This window comes from Equus asinus, chromosome 9 (assembly GCF_041296235.1).
Source record: "Equus asinus isolate D_3611 breed Donkey chromosome 9, EquAss-T2T_v2, whole genome shotgun sequence".
NCBI lineage: Eukaryota > Metazoa > Chordata > Mammalia > Perissodactyla > Equidae > Equus > Equus asinus.
Window position 1 is genome coordinate 8,648,014 of NC_091798.1, and position 20,480 is coordinate 8,668,493.

Below are 20,480 nucleotides of genomic sequence, written 5' to 3' on the forward strand. Positions count from 1 at the left end.
CTGAATGTTCCGGGCACTGGGGATAGCCCTGCCACCCACCCATTTCCATCCCTGGGTGACGAGGGTACGTGCTCAGTCCTGGAACTAGAAAGGCCTGAGCCTCGCCCACGGGCCCTCCCCGCACGCTACCACCTTCTGCACGAGAAGCAGGCCCAGTGATGCTTTGTGGAGCCATCAGCCACTTTTTGGCAGTTGGGACAAACTCCCCCACCCACCTCCCCATCTCTGGGCAGAAAGGGAGTGGTCTTCATACTGTAGGAGAGCCTCAGGGGCTGTGGGCACCCCGCAATGCCCAGCGGGTCTCAGGCATGCCCCGTCCCTGTTCCCCGACACTGCCACAAACAGCCCTTAGGGGTTTAATAAACACCAGCGTTGCCCCAAAGCAGAAAGCCCTGTGACTCACCGAGGCTTCTTTAGGAGCGGTGGCAGCCACCAGAAGGCTTAGCTGTCTTTCACAGATAAGGAAACTGGGGCTCAGAGAGGGATGTGATCTTCTCAAGACCACACAGCCAGTCAGTGGCAGAGGCAGAGAGAGACGCAGGTCCCCTGTCTTGTGCCCAGCCTGCACCCCCACCTGCCCCTGGACCCCGCCCTTGAAGCTCAGGTTGTGACAAGGACACATTTCATTGCACTTGCCTCCACACTCGGAGCGATTCATTAGTATCAAAAACATGTTCCGCACCACCCTTGCCAGAAGATTCTTGACACATACAAAGTTGGGGGTTTGGCATAATTCCTCTCCCTTGTTAAGCATTTATGTATAATGAGTGCTGGAGTCGCCCCTTGAAACTGTCCAACGCCCCCCACTTTCAGAAGGCGAGGCTCAGGGTCAGGGTCAGGTTGGAGCAATTCAGTGGCACAGCGGGGACACGAGTCCACAAAGCCCGCCCTGAACTCTTCAGCTGCTCCTTTGCAGAGGGGCCATGAGGAGGAAAAAAAAAGAAAAAGAGAAAAGAAAAACTACCACTTACAAGCATCTACTCTGTGCCAGGCGCTTCACGTAAATCGGTGCTAAGCCTCCTCGTCATCCTCATGCAGAGGCATCCTTAGCCCCACTTCGCAGATGAGCTGGCTGAGGCTCAGAGAAGGCAAGCCCAAGGGCGCAGAGCTACACCAGGGGTTGGCAGCCTATAGCCTGGGGACCAAATCCAGCCCCAAACCTGTGTTTGTTGAAATGATTGGAAAAAAAAAAATAAATAGAAGAATAACATTTTGTGACTGGTGAGAATAATATGGAATTCACATTTCGGTGTCCATAAATAAAGTCTTACTGGAGCACAGCCATCCCCATTCGTTTACGCATCATCTATGGCTGCTTTAGACCCATAACAGCAGCAGGATTCAGTTGCAACAGAGAATGTATGGGCTGCAAAGTCTAAAAATTATTTACTATCTGGCCCTTTGCAGAAAAGGTTTGCGGACCCCTGTCCCATACTGTGCCATCTCCCGCGGGGTCTGGAAGGTCTGCAGGACCTCCCTGTGGCTGCGCAGACTGTTCCCAGCAGAAGGGCATCAGGGCTGACATCCAGACCTTCTGCTTGCAGCCGCGTGTCCTGGGGTTGGGTCCCCTGCAGAAGGGGCCTTCTCCGAATTTGTTCACCTGGAGTGCACTTGTTCTTACGGGGACAAGGTTACCAGCAGTGGTACCCACTCCTCTGCCCATCACCGTCCCTGGGGAGGCAGCCTCACAGCACAGCCCCAGAAGGAGCTAGAAGTGAAGGTGGGGAAAGGGCAGGGGCAGGAGATGAGGAGAAGCCAGAGGGAAGGAAGGGGTGGCTGGGCACAAGCTGGGCTTCCAGCTGGCTTCAAAGGCCCAGTCACCAGGGGCGAAATGAGAATTCTCTACCTTTCAAGTGACTCCTGGTGGTGGGGGGTGGGGGGGGGGGCAACGATTTATTCTTCTCGACTTTTGAGGCTATAAAAGGCTTCCCACCTCCTCTCCCTCTGCTCTCCTTCCCCTGACTTCCTCTCTGGGGGTGTGAGGGGGTCTCACTCCCCAAACTCTCTGAAGAGAGAAGATGAAAAGGACTGACTTCTGCTGTGGCCCCCGGGCTCTGCGGTGGTGGTGGCGGCAGCTGCTCGGCGGGGCTGTGTGGCTGTGCCCTGCAGGCCTGAGAGCAGCGGAGCCCCCTCCCCTCGGGCCTGGGGGGGGGGGTGGGCTGGGGGGGACTGGTGGTCCAGGACGCAGCCTCAGGCCTAGAGCTCCCCGCGCAGGACAACAAACGCTTGCTGAAGGAGAATTGGGAGCATGCGTGGAAGGAGGTGGAGAGGAGAAACAGAGGGAAGGAAAGAAAACAAAACCAAATGGAAGAAACAAAGGGAGAAGAGGCAGGAAACGAGGAACGTGGAAAACATTACACCGAGTGAGACAGCCAGGCACAAAAGAGCTGCATTACCTGGAATGTCCAGAACAGGCAATTCTATAGAGACAGAAAGTAGACTGAGTGGCTGCTTGGTTGGGGTGGAAATCAGGGACTGGGAGGTGATGGCTAAAGGCTACTGGGTATCTTCTGGGGGTGATGAGAATGTTCTAAAACTCATGTGGTGGTGGCTGCACAACTCTGTGAATATAAAAACCAGGGAATTGTACACTTGAAATGAGTAATTGTATAGTACGTGAAGCGTATCTCAATAAACTGTTATATAAAAGAAAGAAAAGAAAAGAAAAGAGACAAAACGAGAGGAAGAAAGGGGGAAAGAGATGGATGGTGAAGGACAAACCTTCGTGGCTGTTAAAGCACCTGCCGCATGCCAGGAATTGGGCCGAGTTCCTGCATCCCCACTCCCTTCGTTCTTACAACAACTCTGCAAAGTGAGTCTGACGGTGACCACAGCTCTATAGGTACGGAGACGCAGCTCAGACTGTCCCGTGACCTGCCTCACCTCACCCAACCCCTGACTAGTGGTGGGGCCCGGACTCACGCTGGGGCTCCCTAACCTCCACGCCCGAGGTGGGAGAACACCCCAATGGCCTTGAGGTGTGACCACCGCAGCCAGCAGGATTCCAACATGTAGGGGCAGCTGGCCCCTTAGTGAGGCGCGAGCTGCCCCGGGCGCCTGTAAGAGGAGCGCTCATGAAAGCCATTAAGAAAGGATGGAATCAATGTGCCGAAAGGTTAGACTATTTTAGACTGACAAATAGAAATGGTAAACAATAGGATATATTGGAGAATATGAGGAAGTCATTTGGTGTAAACCTAATTCGGCCTGACTTTGTTTTTCCAAAAGGGGCTGACGTGGCCGTGGCTGTTGAGCATGTGTTATATATCTGCTTAAGCATTTGCTCTGTCCCAAAGACAAGAACAAACGGCCTTAAGATAAAGGTGAAACTTCCCCTCACGTTGGCATTTCATTAAGGATAAGCATCTTTGCCTAGGCTAGGAACTGATTGCTGTGCTCACCTGTGACCACCCAGCTTGAGACAACAGACCTGCCCCCCTGCTGTGTCCACCGAGACAGCAGACCTACTACCTGCTGTGTCCATCAATCGCTGTGCTGACAGAGCAGTCTTGTGACTATTGTAAAAGGGACATTTCAATCCTATGTGGAACATCCTCTTTGAGGGTATACAACCACTCTGTACACCCCAATTCTTTGGTGCCCTTCCTTCCTTCGAGAAGGAAGGCCCCGGGCTACATGGTCCTCACATTTTGGCTCAGAATAAACTCACCCCAATTTTCATTTATAGATTGGATATGGATTATTTGTGTCAACAAGAACCACAAGTGACACAAGTCAGCAAGTCTGGGCTCCTAAAGGGGTAAGTTATGCAAAACTTCCTTTCTGAGCAACATCTTCTCCAGAAGCCTGTGTGCATTAGTCACGTCCCCTTTCACTCCCGTGGTACCGCAGCCTCCTCTGCAGAGACTGGACCCTGAGCTGACAGACAGTCAGCCATGCCTCCCCTGGGCCACCGGCCTCCGGCCAAACCAAGACATGCAGTGGAGGTGGACTGGACAGCTCCACGTCGTCTGGAACTCTGGATTGCAACCCCAACTTGGAAGGGCACTTCCTGTGCTTTTGGCACGAGTCACCTCACCTTGCTGGGCTTGTCTGTAACACAGCCGGCAGGGCACGCGGCTGGGCTGCTGCCCAGGATGCTTTTCTACCCGGAGACTGTGATTCAGAGCTGGCAGTGAATTCGGCTGGGAGGCCTGCCCCAGTGCCATCATTTAAGGGAAGCCCATTGTGACAGCCAAGTTAAAAAGGGAAACATGAATTTCTGAGTCCCCGCCGGGTTCCTGGAACTTGCCTCTTTGAGACTTGTCTTCCTGATCTCTAAAGCGGGGGCAGCACTTCTCATGGCTCTTGGGAACTTAGAATGAGGTATGTGCTCATTCACTCATTCATTCATTCAACAAATATTACAAGGCCTCTCCTGAGCCAGGCACAGTGCTAGGTGTTAGAGAGACAGCAGTGAACAACAGAGGCAGGGGCCTGTCCTCGGGGAGCTTAGGCTCTGGGGGAGCAGACATGAAACAGATGCATCAACAGGGATGAGAGGACGGCCTGGCCTGAGGGGAGGGCCCGTGGGGTGCCAGGGCCTTGGCTGTGAGGGTAAGACTCTGTACTGGGTTTTAAGAGCACCAGGAGGGGCAGGGCACGACCCCATTTCTGTTTGGAAATGCTCTCTCTGGCTGCCGAGAGAAGGAGAGCAGAAGGGGGGCCAGGCCCAGGGGAGAGAGGTGAGCTGGCCAGAGGGGTTTGGGGCACCTGCATCCCTTTGCACCTCTTCTCCAGAGGTCTTTCTCCAGGTGCCTGGGAGCACCGCCGCCCGGGCGCAGGGCTCTGCAGGAACGAGGCGCGCCCTCTGCAGAGGGAGACTGCAGATCTCCAGGTGCTTGTGAATGTTATTTCCCTGCCATGGGAGATTACCCAGAGCAAGAGAGTGTGGAAAAGGGACCCAAGAGCCCCAGGCAGAGGTCCAGAGATAGGGGTCTATTCCCAGACTCAGATAGGTCGCTTGTCTCCCTGTGCCTTAGTTTCCCCAACTGCCATCCATGGGACTAGCACTGAGTCTGGGCTAAGTTCAAGTCCAGGCAGCACTTCACTGTGGAAGGAGCTGGGGCTTTGGGGTCACAGGGGCTTGAGCTCGACCCTAGCTCTGCACACATGAGGCCGAGGGGCCGAGGCCGGCTGCTATGCTTCTGGAAGCCTGCTGCTGGCCAGGGGGCCCACACTTTGAGAGCCACTGCCCCAGAATAACATCCTTCAAGGATCAGGGCCTCTGCTTGGCTCAGTGTTGGGCCCTGAACAGTGCTGGCCCACAGCGAACCCTTGGTGAGTGCCTGTGGGTGAATGGACTCTGAGTGGCTTGTTTGACGGGAGCAGAGGGGGTAGAGGGTGGGTGTGGGCCTGGGGAGGGCGGCAGAAGGTGGTCAGGGACCAAATCATGAAGGGCCTCTAATGCCAGGTTAAGGAGCTGGGACTTGTGGCAGCTGGATGTGGTCTCCAGAGATGTCCACAACCCCATTGCTGAACCTGAGAATGTTACCTCACATGGCAAAAAGGACTTTGCAGACGTGATTAAGTTAAGGAATTTGGGATGGGGAGGTTATCCTGGACTATCCTGGTGGGCTTTAAATGTGCCCTTATAAGAGGGAGGCAGAGGCAGCTTTGGCTATAGAAGAGGAGAAGATGTGACCATGGAGGCAAGAGGCTGGAGTGATGTGAGGAAGGGGCCGTGAGTGTGGGCGGCCCCCAGAGGCTAGAAAAGACAAGGAAATAGATCCTCCTGTGAAGCCCCAGAAGGAACCAGCGCTGCCACCACCTTGATGTCAGACTCCTGCGCTCCTGGACTGTAAGAGAATACATTTGTGTTGTTTTCAGCCACCAACTTCATGGTCATTTGTTGCAGCAGCCCTAGGAAACGATCATGGGCCTATATCTAGTAGGAGCAGAGGAAGCTGCTGGGCAGGGGTGTTGGAGCAGACAGGGCGTCCAGGGGAGAGGTGATGGGGGCGGGGGGCAGAGGCAGCTAGTCGGGGTCAGGAAGGGTCAGGCAGAAAATCCTTCTTCGGAGGTGGCCGCTGGTTTGCAGCAGGGAAGGGAGGACTGGCCAGCTCAGCAGTCTCTCCTGGAGGCTCCCTTCCCCCCGCCAAGGGCAGGCCCAGATCAGTCCTAGGAATTCTAGGCTCAGGCACACACTCCTGCCCCCTTGGCAACGATAGGGCTTTCGGTCAAGTCAACACTGGCTTTTGTCCCCACTGGGAGAACAGGAAAGACACGCTATCAGTCATGGGGGAAGCTGGGAGCTGACCTTATGGAGGGCCACACGAGGCCCTGAACGTCCTGACAGCCCAGTGGGAAAATTATCCTCTGGCTGTTCCTGTTTCCTGCACCCCCATGTCCCTGCCATGATCTGAAGCCCTCTGACTGGTTCCCCATCCTCCTCTGCCAAACCCCTCTGCCCACGCTCCCGGGGGGCTGGAGGAGAGAGCACGGCTGTGGACCCGAGGAACATGTACTCCACGGCTGCTGTGTGTGACCAGGACATGGCCTTTTGGCTGGTCTTAGCTTCTCCACAGCCCCCACCCAGGGCGGCCATGAGGATCAGAGGAGAAGTGAGCAGAGGAGAAGTGTGTCCCCAGAGGACAGTCAGTGAGGGGGGTTGCTATTTCTGCTGATGCTCAGATCTTGGCTTTGGCTGACTCCCTAGCTTGTTGCTTGGGCAATTTACTTAACTTCTCTGAGCCTCAGTGTTCCCACCCGTAAAGCGGAAACCAAACAACCACCTACTCCACAGGGTTGTGTGAAAAAAGAGATGAGGCCATGCGTCTACAGGGCCTTCACCATCTGCATTTAAGGCTCAACTCAGAGGTCTGCTCCCTGGCCCGTGCACTGCCTCATTCGGGTGCCCAGTGCCCTGGGTTTCACTCCTTGGCACATGCTGCACGGCACCGTTGCCAGCCTACTCCTCAGCTGGACTGCGAGCCATCACAGGTAGCACGGGGTGGGGCTTTGCTTCATCTCCCTTCATACCCTTAGGACCTGGCACAGGGTTGGGGACGGGATGCCCTCCCAGAGGATTAACACAGAGAAACAAGGGCCAACAGATAAAACTGGCACCTAGCGGGTGTTCTGTAAGTGTTAGTTATTGGTGTTAACGCTTATTGAATATGCTTCCCTAGGGATTAGGGGGAAAGGCAGCCCATTAGCCCTGGGGTCGCAAGTAGGAAGTGGTATGCATGGCTAGACTGAACCATGATAGCTGCTTTGTCCTTTGTTTGCTTCATGAACTAAATGGGCTTTGCACTGGAGGCTGCTTCCTGAATGAGGGGGTGTGGAAGGACATGGTCAGATGGGCATCTTATCCATCAGGGCTGGGTGTGGAAGTCCCCAGATCTGCATTTTGGAGAGACACCTTTGGGTGGCTTGGAGGATGGATTTGAGAGGGAGACTCTAGAGGCAGGGAGGCCAGGAGGAGGCTGAATGTAAGAGCTTATTCCAGCAGGACAGCACTGCAAGGGTGGAGGGCCCGGGGCCCAGGGCTAGCAGGGAACACTCCGCACCTGGCTGCTGCAAGGACCAGAGGGGACATGAGGCCCGGGTGTCTAGTTGGACAGTTTGGCCCCCACAATCCTCCACAGAGGGCAGGATCCACAGTGTGTGTGGGTCTGCAGTGTCTGCCCGTTTTTCTCGAGGCTGCTGCTCACTGCTCGAGAGGGGACGTGCATCCCAGGAGGGATCGTAGGGCCTGTTCGCATCCCTTAGCTCACGTGCTTCAGGTAACTCTGGGAGGCCAGCAGGGCAGGCTGCGTGAGGACAGACCCCACACTCTAAGACATGAGGAGACTGAGGCCCGAGAGGGGCAAGGACTTGCTCAAGCCACAGAGTGAGCGAGGGCAGAGCTGAGATCGCGGCCACGCAGTTGACTTCCCATACCTGTTCATCACAACAAAGGCCAAAAAGATCATTTCTACATCCCCAGTGTTCAGCACAGTTCCCGGCACGTGGTGGGAAGCTGACAAATGTTTGCAAATGAATGAATGAATGAATGAATGAATGGGTCAGTCTCATAGACCAGCATTGTGGGAGGCCCAGGCATAGTCTGTTGGAAGAGAAAGGGAAGTGCCATTTATGGAGCCCTTCTCTGTGCCAGCTGTTCTGCAGCATCCTTTCATCTACTCCTCTCAACAGCTCGAGCTGACTAGACTCTACCTTCCTCTCCAAGCCGGGAGCTTCCCCAGCACCACTCAAGTCTTTGGTGGGGTTTCCTATAATACCCTGCACTGGCTTCATCACCAGGGAATTTATCTAAATCTCGTTCTGATCCTGTTTATCTTTTCAGCCTGGATACCTCTTGGGGATGGAATCCCCAGGCGTCCTCTCTCTTGCATCTCCTGTATCCTGAACATGCAGTGGTCTCCAACCTTATTTTTTTATGCCACCTTGATTTTGTTCTATTCTCTTCCCGTCTCTCAGGGACCAGTGCCACATCTCCCTTCACTGATGTCCTCATCTCATGTTTCTGGTTCACGTCTTAGAGGTGAACCAGAGCCCTCTTCCCAAAGCACAGATCTGCCTGGGTTGCCCTCACCCCAATTCTAATCCTTCCATCTTGGCCTAAGACCTATGAGATAATGTCCAAGCCCTCAGCCTTGCCTTCAAGGCCCCGCCTTCCCCACTCGGCCAGTCCTCTTTCTCGAGTCCTCTTTCTCCTGCGACTTGAGTGCCCCCTGGGGAATGAGCTGATGCATAGTAGGTGCTCAATGAATGCACACAAGCTAGGTTTCTCATGTGAACCCCAGGTGGCAGCATGTGTGCATGGCCATCCGAGGGCTGTCCTGGGTGGTTTGGTAGGTGGGCCTTAAACTTAGGGCTCTTGATTATAAGGACAACGTAGCTAGAAAACAGGGCCCACATGTTCTGGAGTTGGGGGACCCCTGTCCAGGTCCCAGCTGTGTGGCCCTGGCCAAGTTCTCTGAGATTTAATGTAGTCCTTTTAAAATGGAGGTGAAAAGTTCTATCTCAGGGGGCTGTTGAGAGGATGGCATAACATGAGGTTTGCAAAGTGCTCATGAAGAGCACCAGCATCTTGTGAACAGTTGCCACCTTAATGGCTACCATTAATGGGACCTCCTCCCCATGCCCCCAACCTGCATGCACACGGCGAGGGTAGTTACCTGTCTGTGGCTCCCCGGGGGACCGTGACCTCTGTCCCACTCCACACCTGGAGCTTCAGGGGCTTCTCTTCCTGCCGCCTGGGTTCTGGGCTTTGATTCCTGGACAGCTGAGAGCTGTTGGACCTCAGAAAAGTTTCGCGGGCGTTGCAGCCAGCCAACCTGCAGTGGAAGAGCTGCTGGTATGCTGTGCGGAAGTCTCTGTTCAGTGCAGCGTACAGGATGGGGTTCAGGGCCGAGTTGGCATAGCCTAGCCACAGAACGACGGCTTCAATGACCTCATTGACGGCTTCATCCCCTTTCAGCCCACGGTAGACAAACACGGTGAAGTAGGGGAACCAGCAGATGATGAAGGCTCCCATCACAGCGGCCAGCGTCACTGTGGCTTTGTGCTCCTTGATGGTGGCTGCCTTCCAGGAGCCGACGTGATGGATCCTCCTGGCCTGATCCCGGGCGATCTTGAAGATGCGGTAGTAGGTGATGCACATGACCAGCAGAGGCAGGTAGAAGGTGACCAGCCCGTCCACCAAGCCGTACACCAAGTTGACCTGGACTTTGCACTTCGAGGCAGTGTGATTGACCCCTGTCAACAGCTCTGACGAGCTGTTCTCGCTCCTGCTGTTCCACCCCAGGTGGATAGACAGGAAGGACAGGGTGATGGAGATGACCCAAATTAAGACCAGGGAGATGACCACCCGGACAGGAGTGACCAGCACGGGGTAGCGCAGGGGGTCCGTGACAGCGCAGTACCGGTCGAGGCTGATCATGAAGAGGTTGAGGATAGAGGCTGTGCAGAGCATGACATCGAGGCTGGTATAGATATTGCAGAACACCTCGCCAAAGCCCCACGTGCAGGACAGCTGGTAGAAGGCCGAGAAGGGCAGCACCAGGAGGCCGAGGAGCAGGTCAGTGATGGCCAAAGATACAATGAAGCAGTTGGTCAGACTGCGGAGCCGGCGGTTCAAGCCCACGGCCAGGCAGACCACCACATTGCCAGCAATGGTGATAAGGATGAGAACAATGAGGACCACGCTGACAGTGACCTTGCATGCGGTAGAGTCCAGACAATAAGGAGGGGCTGTGCCATTGGACGCCATCCTAGGACCCTACAGCACCTTCTTCCGCACGGCCCCTGGCTACTTTTCACCCAGCTCCCCACCGCGTCAGTTCCGTCAACCCCTGGGCTCCGGGCTGAACAGAGCCAAAAGAAAGCGTCCAAACATGAGGAGGCTACAATGACCTAGGCTGTTTCTCTAGAAATAAATAAAGCAGTCTCCTAGGAGGTGTTGGGCAGGAGTATTCATGAAGAAGAGGGAAAGCAGACAGGAATTCGTGGTTCACACTCCAGTCCTCAGATGGCCCCCTGCAGAATGGGCTCCTCCGCGGACTGGAGCGGGTCTCCGCTCTCCAGGGTCTGCACAGAGACTGGGGCACTGGGGCGTGTGTCCGCAGGTGGCTTTGGCTTTATGCGGGAGGGATCATGTGGAGACATGGGCACATCCTTCTCCATAGCTGGCGGCTGCTCCCATCCATGTGACAGGGGTCAAGGACTGCTGCGTCTCCCTCTCAGGACCGCTGGAGAGCAGGAGCTGAAAACGCAAAGGTCGAGGGTAGAGCACTTTGAAACCAGATCGAGAGCTTGACCTGATTCAGGATGGGTCCTTCTAGACCTTGACCTCCCTATGAGACACCAGGAGGCATGGGGTCATCTCGTTAGGAGCAACAGAGGCAATCAGGATACACAGTGGGAGGAGGAAGGGAGGCAGGATGCAAGGGGCTGGACCACTGTGTTACCACGCAAGATACAGGTGGAGGGGCTGGGACTGCTTATACTGGAGGAAGAGAGATCTAGACACAGATTCTAAGCTCCAGGAGAGCAGGGGCTGCATCTGCCTGCTCACTGCTGGCTCCCAGTGCCTGGCCCACAGGTAGGCATTAAGTGTCTGCTGGATAGATGATAAAATGAATGAATGAATAAGCCAGTGTAATGAATTATCTTTGAAACTGCTGAGGACAGTGTCTGACACTGTTTTACAAAACGTTATCATGCTCTAAACCAGAGGCCAACAACGTTTTCAGGAAACAGCCAGGTAGCAGATACTCTCTGCTTTATATCCCACAGGGTCTCTGTCGCAACTACTCAACTCTGTCTTTGTCGCACGAAAGCACCCACACTGACAGTGTGCAAATGAATGAGCATGCTCCAATGAGATCTTACTTATGGACACAAATGTGAATTTCACATAATTTTCAAGTGTTGCAAAATCTTCTTCTTCTTTTGATTTTCTCCCACTCTCTAAAACTATTTCCAAACTATTAAAAAATGTAAAAGCCATTCTTAGCTCATGGGCTGCACAAAACCAGGCAGAAGGCCAGATTTAGCCCACGGTCATAGTGTGCCAACCACATCCCCACCCCACATCTGCTTGCTCTAAACATCTCTCTAAATCTTACTTTTCATATTTAGCAGCACATGTGGGCCCACATCCAGGTCAGCTGGTACGGAACTCACTCAGTCTTTCTAATGACTGCGTAACAGTCCCTGGGGTGGCTGGCCAAGGTTTATTCCGCCATGCCCCTATCATGGGAAGTTGGGTGGTTTCTATTTCCTCTCTCCCTCCCTCCTTTCCCTCTGCAAACATCACTTCAGTAGAATGGCTGCACACACAATGCTTCTTGGTTAAATCTCAGATCCCCTCCTAGTGGTAACATCCTACGATGCCAACTGATGCAAAACAAGCTAAGGCCCTGCTGATTCCTGGATCCTTTCACGCAAGATGATCCTGGTTTCCCAGAGAGCAGACAGCAAGCAATCTCCTGGGGTTTGGGACTGTGCAGAAATCACATCGACAGCGGAACCCCTCTCAGAAGCAAGCTAAGTGTCATGTGACATAAATTAAGCCTCTCCTAGTCTCTTGCCTGAAGCGGTTTTGCAACCCGAATGTGAGAAGCCTCACTTAATCACAACCACTGTAGTGGTTGAGGGAGCACAGCTCCTGGTCACCTTCTGCTGCTCCAGCTGGCTTGGCCACGCTGCCTCACAGGCTGGGCCTCTGGGTATTATTTTTAGAAGATCTTTTCATTACATAAATAGCCCAAACAGCATGGCTCTCACCGCCACGCTTAATTAACTTTGTAGGGGGTAGCAGCCAGGGTATGTTTTTTGAGAATCCCTATTTCTGATCAAAATTCTCTCTGAGTTTCCTTAACAGCCAGGTATAGGTATTTTGACATTGGACTGATGTTTTAGCTAACGTTTGGGGGGTTTCAAATCTGAAGGAACCAGCCTCATATAATTAGAAATTAATTCCTCCCTCCCTGCTTCTCTCCCTTCCTTCGTCCTCTCTGCCCCCTCCCTCTGTTCTATGTGGCAGATATTTCTTTCAGAACTTACAATGTGCCGAATGCTCTTCCAGGTGCTGAGGCACAACGATGAACAGAAAGCAGCGGTTCCTTTTTTCATAGTTTCAAAGAAGAACCACTTCTACTGTGTTTCTATTTTGCATCCCAGGTCCCAGAAGTTTCTGGACCCTTTGTGAAGGCAGGGGTCGTTGCATGGAGCTCAATCCATCCTGCACCCCGTGGGTAGAACGCCTGCTGAGAGGGCCATGGCACCCAAGACTATCGCCATCACTGCCACAAGACTGTCGTCATCACAGTTAACATAAAACATACTTTGTTGAACTTTCCTTTCAAACTTCCAAAGCGATGACATGTTTATTGCAGTAAACGGAGTATCCTGAGGTACAGAGGAAGGGCCAGCTATTTGGGCTGTCACACACCCAAGCCCTCCTGCCGGTGTGAGGGGGTGACTGCTGCTGCCCGTTTGGCACAATGGGGGGGGGCTTCCACTCCTGTTCCCTGACCCTAGGTGCACACAGGCCCCGCAGGGCACTGCTTCACACACACTCCCCACATTACTCACCTTTCCTTAACTTTAAAATTCCCATTGTATAGTGGATGCCCCCTTAGGGCGCTGAGATCTAACTCATTCTTTTGGGGACCTAGGCCGTGGCAACACAGCCACTATTGTGCAAGGATGTACGCCTGTGTCAGCAGGTTTGCAAGCGGCAAAAAATGAGACACCACCTGAGTGTCCGTCGGCAGGGGGACGGTTCACCAAACTACGGCCATCCGTGCTGCAGGACAGTCCGGGCATGGTGGCGCCACGCACAGTAAATGGAGTATCGCTTCATCCTCACAATGCCCCGCGAGGGAGGGGATCACTGCCCATTGAGCAGCCGAGGAGATGGACGGTGAGGGGCAGAGTGCCGTCACACCCCATTAAGTGGCCAGAGAGCCGATGAGCGCGCAGCTCCTGCGCCTTCAGCCTGCCTTCCCACCCGTCCCGGGACCAGACCTCAGCCCGGCTTTCCAGCTGGATCTTACCTAACACCCCGCGTTCGGCGTTCGTCCCCGGCCTCCCCATTCATGCAGCCGGGCCTCTTCCTCCTGCCCTAGCCCTGCTGTCTCCTTCCCCAAAAGTCCCGCTCCCTCTGCTCACGGCAGCTGCTCTCCTTTCAAGGCTGGGCTCCAACACTGCAGTCCCCTGGGAGCTCCCGTGGTGCCTGGAGGTGCAGGCACCCTCCCTTGTCCTTTGTACCGAGTTCTGCTGTGGGCACCTGTGGCCTTGTGTTGTTAATATGGCTCGGCATTTGTCCCAGGTAGGGAGTGGATCTTGCCCACCTCTCTCCACCCCCCATCCACCCATCCATCTGTCTGTCCCTCCGTCCATCCATCCAGCCAGCAAACATTTTCTGCTGTCTATATAAGGGAGAACTATGAGGCACAGGGAGCGTGTGTGTGCAGGCGTGCATGTGTGCGTGGTTTCCTCACCTTGGAAATCTAAGGGTGCTCACATGGGATTCAGTGGGCTGGGTTAGTATGTCTGAATGGATGTGTGAGAAAAAGGCTATTTTCCCCAACATTTTACAGTGAAATTTTTCAAACACAAACAAAAAGTTGAAAAAACAGTACAACATACATTAGATCTCATGCAATGGTCCATGCACATTAGATAATTGTCTGTTCTCTCATTCTGTGCGTGTGTGTGAAAATCACATGAACTCAGTGGAAACAGAGTTCAGCACCCCATCTTGCGGGCAGCTGTACGGGTCACACTGCTCACTCTCGCATCGTCTCGTCTTTGCCTGCATGGCCTGTGAAAGGCACCATCTGGAGAACTTGCTCATGGGTTGTGGTGCCCCACCCCCAGCCCCCAGGGAGGCTCCTGACCTCCAGCTGGTCATCACCAAGCACTGAAGCCATGAGAAAGAGCAGCGGCCAGCTTGAGCCGCTGCACGGCGCACCTCTCCGAGGCTGTGCTGGCCCGCCAGCCCTCCAGAGCAGCTACAGCTCAGTATGTTGAATGCACTCAATGAGCTCGCAGATGTGTGTTAAGCCCACTATGCTGGGCTCTGCCCACAAATGCTGGGAGGTCTGCTCCAGTCACTTCCCATGACCAGCCTTGGTTGTCTCTAAGTACAGATCCTTGGTGTGGCAATCCAGGTCATTCCTGACTGGTTCTATCTTCCCTCTTTAGTCTCAGTTCCTGCCTGCCAGTTGTCCTTTAGTGTTTGAGGACAACACTTTGAGAAACACAGCTCTGATGGCATTTAATTCCTCCTGGTTTTGGAAAGTGCCGGGCCAATTCTGACTCTGTGTCTTTGCACATGCTGTTCCCACTGCCTGGAATGCCTTTCCTCCCATCCATGCCTGGTGAACCCTCACTCTTCCTTCAAATCCTGGCCTCCTCTATCACCTCCTCCAGGAAGTCTTCCAGAAATAGTTGCTCCATCCTCTCTCACTTCCTCCTCCCACTTGTACCACCTATGGCAGAGGCTTGTGCTTTCTGAGGGGCACAGGGTCCCCACTGGGTAGAATTCTGAGTTTTCAGGGCCCCAGGAAATCTCTCCTCCTACTGGGGTCCTGGGTGATTCACCATCAAAGTGTGTCTCCCCAGGAACTGAGTTGTAGTGGGTGGGACCCAGAATACCATTTCCCTTTTCCATCCTCCCACGCGGCAGCAGAGAAAATGGGGCTTGGAGGGTCACCCCACGAGCAGGGGTGTAGGTGGAGGCAAACCCAGGTCTGTCTGAGGCCCCAGCTTCCCTCTCACTGCTCCTCACCCACGAAATGCCAGAAAAAGTCCTGCGGGTGGTACGTTCTCTTTGCCAGTTAGAAGAGCCAGGCCACCCAGAAAAGCACGTCTGGGCCCCGGGGTCTCCTCCCCTCCAAATCTTATCAAGCCAGGTCCACCACTTTCTGTTTCCTTTTCACTGGGCAGTGAAATGAAGTTTCCCTTTCAGGATTTAAGCACCTAAACCTCAGGCGCAGCTGTGATGAGCTGGCAATTGCACAGGCAGCCAGCAATGTGGGGGAATCAGTTAAGGCTCCTTTGACTGGGTTTCTCACTTGGCCTGAGAGATGAATCTGATCTCCCATGCGATCATTTACAACAGGAACAGAAAACGGTCTGCATCCAGCAACAAGTGTGTGCTGGCACCTTCTGGGGAGACAGTGGGCAATCCTGCAGAGGAGGTGGTGTGACCCTTACTCTGCAAACATCCACACTCAGAGAAGTGAAGGGCAGCCTCGGGGCTGAGGGCAAGGCCTCTGACATTGCCCGGTCTGGGTTCTAACCTCTGTGCTGTCCTTTCACAGCTTGTGACCTTGGGATAATAATGTGTCCTCACTTGGTGGATGTGAAAATGCAGGGAGGAAAGGTCTGTAACATGCTTAGTGCCTGGCACCTGGTAGGTTGTATTATTTATAATAACGCTATAAAGTTATTATTTTATAATAATAAAAATGTTATTTGTATTGTTGTCTACAGCCACACAGCCAGGAAATAGCCTTCATGCGCTGTCTGTATGTTTACCGTGTGCCTTCCCGGGGCAGACACTGTGCTGGGTTCTGAGGATGGAGCGGTGAGTGCAACAGAGACAGACTTCTAGAAGCTCCTGTCGTGGCGGGGGAGAGAAACGTGAACAGGTCGCTGTGAAGCTGCTCACTGAGCTGCAGTCGTGTTAGGAGTCCTATAAAGGGGAGCATATGGCACCACAGGAAGCCACGAGGGCGACCGATCTGGTCTGGGGGATATCTGAGTTGAGCTCTGCACCTGCGGGAAGGAGGAAACTCAGCGAAAATGAGGGACAAGCAGGTTCCAGACAGGGAACTGTCCCTGCAGAAGCTCAGCGGCAGGAGACAGTGGATTCTAACCCAGAGCCACGGGAGCCTCAGGGGGGTCAGGGGGTGAGTGGAGTGGAAGGCAGGGGGCTACGTGTCTTCCTCTCCGCTGCACACCAGGGCCCGGGGTGTGGCAGCTGGGGGCAGGCCTGGGTCCGACCCTGCTGACCCCCACAGTTATCACTGCAGGTCATGAGACACCGCTGTCACTGGGTCCCAGGAAGGTAGTGCCTTGTGTTTATGAGCCATAATTTCTCAGAACTTTCCCCAAAAATCGGCCATTCCAAATGTTCTGGGTACCTGTGCTGAGGGCATCAGAAATCAGCCCAGCCTCAACCCCTGAGGAGCTCTGCCCCTGCCAGGAGTCCCAGACGACCCGAGAAGCAGGGGCTACGTCAGTGGGGCAACGTTCACTCTTTAAGGAGAGCACCGAGCCTCTGCAAGCCCCAGAGGGGCCACACTCACACGAGGCACTGAGCAAAGTGCTTGAGGCCTGGAGGTTGGGCCTGAACCGGCTCTGGCTGCCAGGAAGCTCTTCTTCTCCCTTACAGATGCTGGACCCAGGTGCAGCCCCACCTGAGAAGTGCCCACAGCATCCACTGCTGGGAGCTCAGGGGCCCCTGCTCACCGCAACTCCGGAGCCTGAGGCAAGCTGTGGGGTGGGGGCCGGGGGACAAGGGGGTCCAGCATCCTGCAGTTCAGATACAGCCAAGTGATGGGTAATTGGGGCCATGGTGGGGCAACGAGGGGTTGGGGGAACTCAGAGGAACGGAGTTTGGCTCTGCAGGCCGTGGCGGCAACAGTTTTGTGTGTGTGTGTGTGTGTGAGCATGTGTGAGCACACATATGCCAAAGGCAACATTCTAATGGGCCTGGAAGACCCCATGAATGTTGAAAACACTCACAGTGCTGAGCCGGCAGGTGCACTTCTAGGAGACCGTCCTGGGATTCCCCACAGCACTGTGAGCGTTAGCCGGGGCTGGAACCGGTGGGAAAGTGCACACGCAGCATGCCATGTGGCCATCCGAAAGATGCACCGGGTTGTCTGGGTGATGAGGGATGGTGTCCAAACGTGCACCGAGTGAGACATCTGAAGGGAAGGTATGTGTGTGTCTCTCACGTGGACACACGTTGACACCGGCAGACGGCTGGGGCGGGAGGGGAAAGGTGGTGCACTTTGTGCCCGCAATATCCTGAATAGGCCCATCCTGAGAGCCAGAAAGCAGGCTGGCGGTTGTTGGGGATCGGGGAGGGGGGATGGGCTGACTGCTTCATGGGTGCAGCGTTTCCTTTTGGGGTGAGGAAAATAGAGGTGCTGGTTGCACGCTGTTGTGAACGTCCTGAATGCTACCGAATTGTACACTTAAAACGGTTAATTTTATCTTATGTAACTTTCCCCTTAATTGAAAAAGAAAGAAGGAATAAAGACTGTCTCAGACAAACAATAGCTAAGGGAATTTGTGGTCACCCGATGTGGCTTCAGTTTCCCACACTAACTGTGGGCAGACGCCAGGCAAACAGCGTGGGGTCTCTCACTGATGAGAAAACATCCCAGCACGAACTGGTCACACAAGTAGTCAGGGAATGATCTGGACTAGATGCGTGCCTTGGGGTGGGGTGGGGGCGCCTATGGACGCTCAAAGACTATGGGACCAGGCCTGGTTCAAAGCCCTGCCCACCTCTTTACCAGCCGTGTGTCCTTAACCTGTCTGAACCTGAGTTTCACCATCTGTCAAATGGGAATAATGATAATCTCTGCCTCACAGAGATATTAAATTATCTGTACTGCTCAGCAAATGGAAGTGGTCAGTGTCCTGGCTTGTGGTCCAGGTCCCTTCCTCCTCACTGTGATGCCAAGCTGATGGGGATCTGGGGCTGGGCCAAGGGTGGGAGAAGACTTGTGCCATATGCCTTTGGGACCTTTGGAATCTTTTTACCTCAGGTCCGTATCACCGGTTCAAAACCTGACAGCCACATAGTTTGACAGGTGGAGAAGTGAAGGGGAGGGATGCGACAGGGAAAGGAGTGGAAGCTGGGCCATCAGGTCACACCCAGGGGCAGGCCAGCCACGTGGCCTGTCAGGGCTCCAGGGCAGGGCTGCCACTTGGTCTGCTCAGGCCAAGAGCCCTTTATAAGAAGGCCTCCACTCCACGCTCATGGTCCTCAGGGACCTCTCCTCTTCCAGGCTCATTGCGCGGTTTCAGAATCAGACTGTGCTGGTCTCTGGTCTCGCCGTGCCTCTGCAATGCTCCCCTGTGCCTGGCATCAAGATGACAAAGCCTGCATGATCTGGCCTCTGCCAGCCGCTCCAGCTGATCCTCAGGGGAGAAGTGTGCCTGGGGAGGAGTGCTGAGGAGTTTGAACTTAGTGCTGAAGGCAAGAGGAAGCTACTGAAGGTTCAGGCAAGGCCCAGGATTTCCCAGGGAAGTGGCAGCGGATGTGGGAACCCAGGTCTCTGGATGCCAGCCAGCTGACAAGCAATGAGGATACCATCACCAATCAGCATGTAGAAAACGGCACTTCATGGCAGGCCTGGGGCACTCTGCACGTCTCATTTACTCTTTACCACAACATCCTGAGGCGAGGGACTTTTATTTCCCCCCATTTTACAATGCAAAGAGTGAGGCTCAGAAAAGGTGAGGAATTTGCCCAAAGTCTCAACACCATTAGGCGGAAAGGTCAGGATTTGAACCCGGTCCGTCCGACTCCAGAATCCCTGTTCACCACCATGTATTTAGCTTCTCCTACAACGAAAAAAAGAAACAAAAACCCTCTGGCCTTTTCAAAGGGACCCAGTGACCGCCTGCGCTTTGGCACCCATCCTCCTCCTTCGAGGTACCCCTCCTGCAACGGCATCCGTGCCGCTTGGACTTCTCGCTCCTTACTGCCGTGGGCTAGATGGTCGCTCAACACCTCTTCAAGGTGGTAAAAGACTTCCGAGGGAGGCTGGGCATTAGAGAGAAAGGCCTGGTCTCCGGGGCCTGCAGCCACTGGGGCCCAAAACCAGGCACGGTCTTTCTCCGTCTTCCAGGCGCCTCGTCCCAAGCACTGCAGCCCCTAGGCGGGCCCTCTGCACAGGCTGAGAGGGGAATGGATCTGAATGTCGTCTGGAATGTGGGGCAGGTTCTGTAACCACCACTGTTGGCGCAGGTCGTGTGAGCCCCACCCGCCCTTTGGACATGCCTCCACCAGCCCAGAACGGGATGGTGGGATCAAAGTGGACATTTTCTTAAAGGAATGCAATCAGCTTGGCATCACAGTGAGGAGGAAGGGACCTGGACCACAAGCCAGGACACTGACCACTTCCATTTGCTGAGCAATACAGATAATTTAATATCTCTGTGAGGCAGAGATTATCATTATTCCCATTTGACAGATGGTGAAACTCAGGTTCAGACAGGTTAAGGACACACGGCTGGTAAAGAGGTGGGCAGGGCTTTGAACCAGGCCTGGTCCCATAGTCTTTGAGCGTCCATAGGCGCCCCCACCCCACCCCAAGGCACGCATCTAGTCCAGATCTTTCCCTGACTACTTGTGTGACCAGTTCGTGCTGGGATGTTTTCTCATCAGTGAGAGACCCCACGCTGTTTGCCTGGCGTCTGCCCACAGTTAGTGTGGGAAACTGAAGCCACATCGGGTGACCACAAATTCCCTTAGCTATTGTTTGTCTGAGACAGTCTTTATTCCTTCTTTCTTTTTCAATTAAGGGGAAAGTTACATAAGATAAAATTAACCGTTTTAAGTGTACAATTCGGTAGCATTCAGGACGTTCACAATGGCGTGCAACCAGCACCTCTATTTTCCTCACCCCAAAAGGAAACGCTGCACCCATGAAGTAGTCAGCCCATCCCCCCTCCCCGATCCCCAACAACCGCCAGCCTGCTTTCTGGCTCTCAGGATGGGCCTATTCAGGATATTGCGGGCACAAAGTCCATGTAAATTGGGAAGTGTGGGACTTGGGGAGAACCCTGGTTCTCTTTTCACTCTCTGCCTCCCCTTCATCTACCTGGGTCCTCAGGCTAGACACTTAGCATCATCTTGACTCCTGTCTTTCCTTCATCCTCAACAGCCAACTCATGAGCAAGCCTGGTGCATTTGCCTCTGAAACTCACACCCCCAGAGTGTGTCCGCCTTCCCTGGCCGCAGCCACCACGCTGGTCTCATCCAAGTC

At 54.1% G+C, this 20,480-nt stretch overlaps 1 protein-coding gene across 2 annotated transcripts in view; it reads right to left on the bottom strand.

Annotated features, from left to right (window-relative positions):
- HRH2 (histamine receptor H2) overlaps positions 1 to 20,480 on the bottom strand; it is a 42,283-nt gene that overhangs the window by 13,816 nt on the left and 7,987 nt on the right. The window contains exons 2-3 of one of the 2 annotated variants that reach the window (XR_001401114.3): positions 9,126 to 10,711; positions 972 to 1,160 (exon numbers count right to left, since the gene is read on the bottom strand). Coding sequence is in view for 1 of the 2 variants with exons in the window: in XM_014860036.3 (XP_014715522.2) it covers positions 9,126 to 10,219 (1,094 nt within the window). In the remaining variant the exon portion in view is untranslated. The remainder of the gene's footprint in view (positions 1 to 971; positions 1,161 to 9,125; positions 10,712 to 20,480) is intronic. The other variant, XM_014860036.3, reaches the window with a different exon arrangement.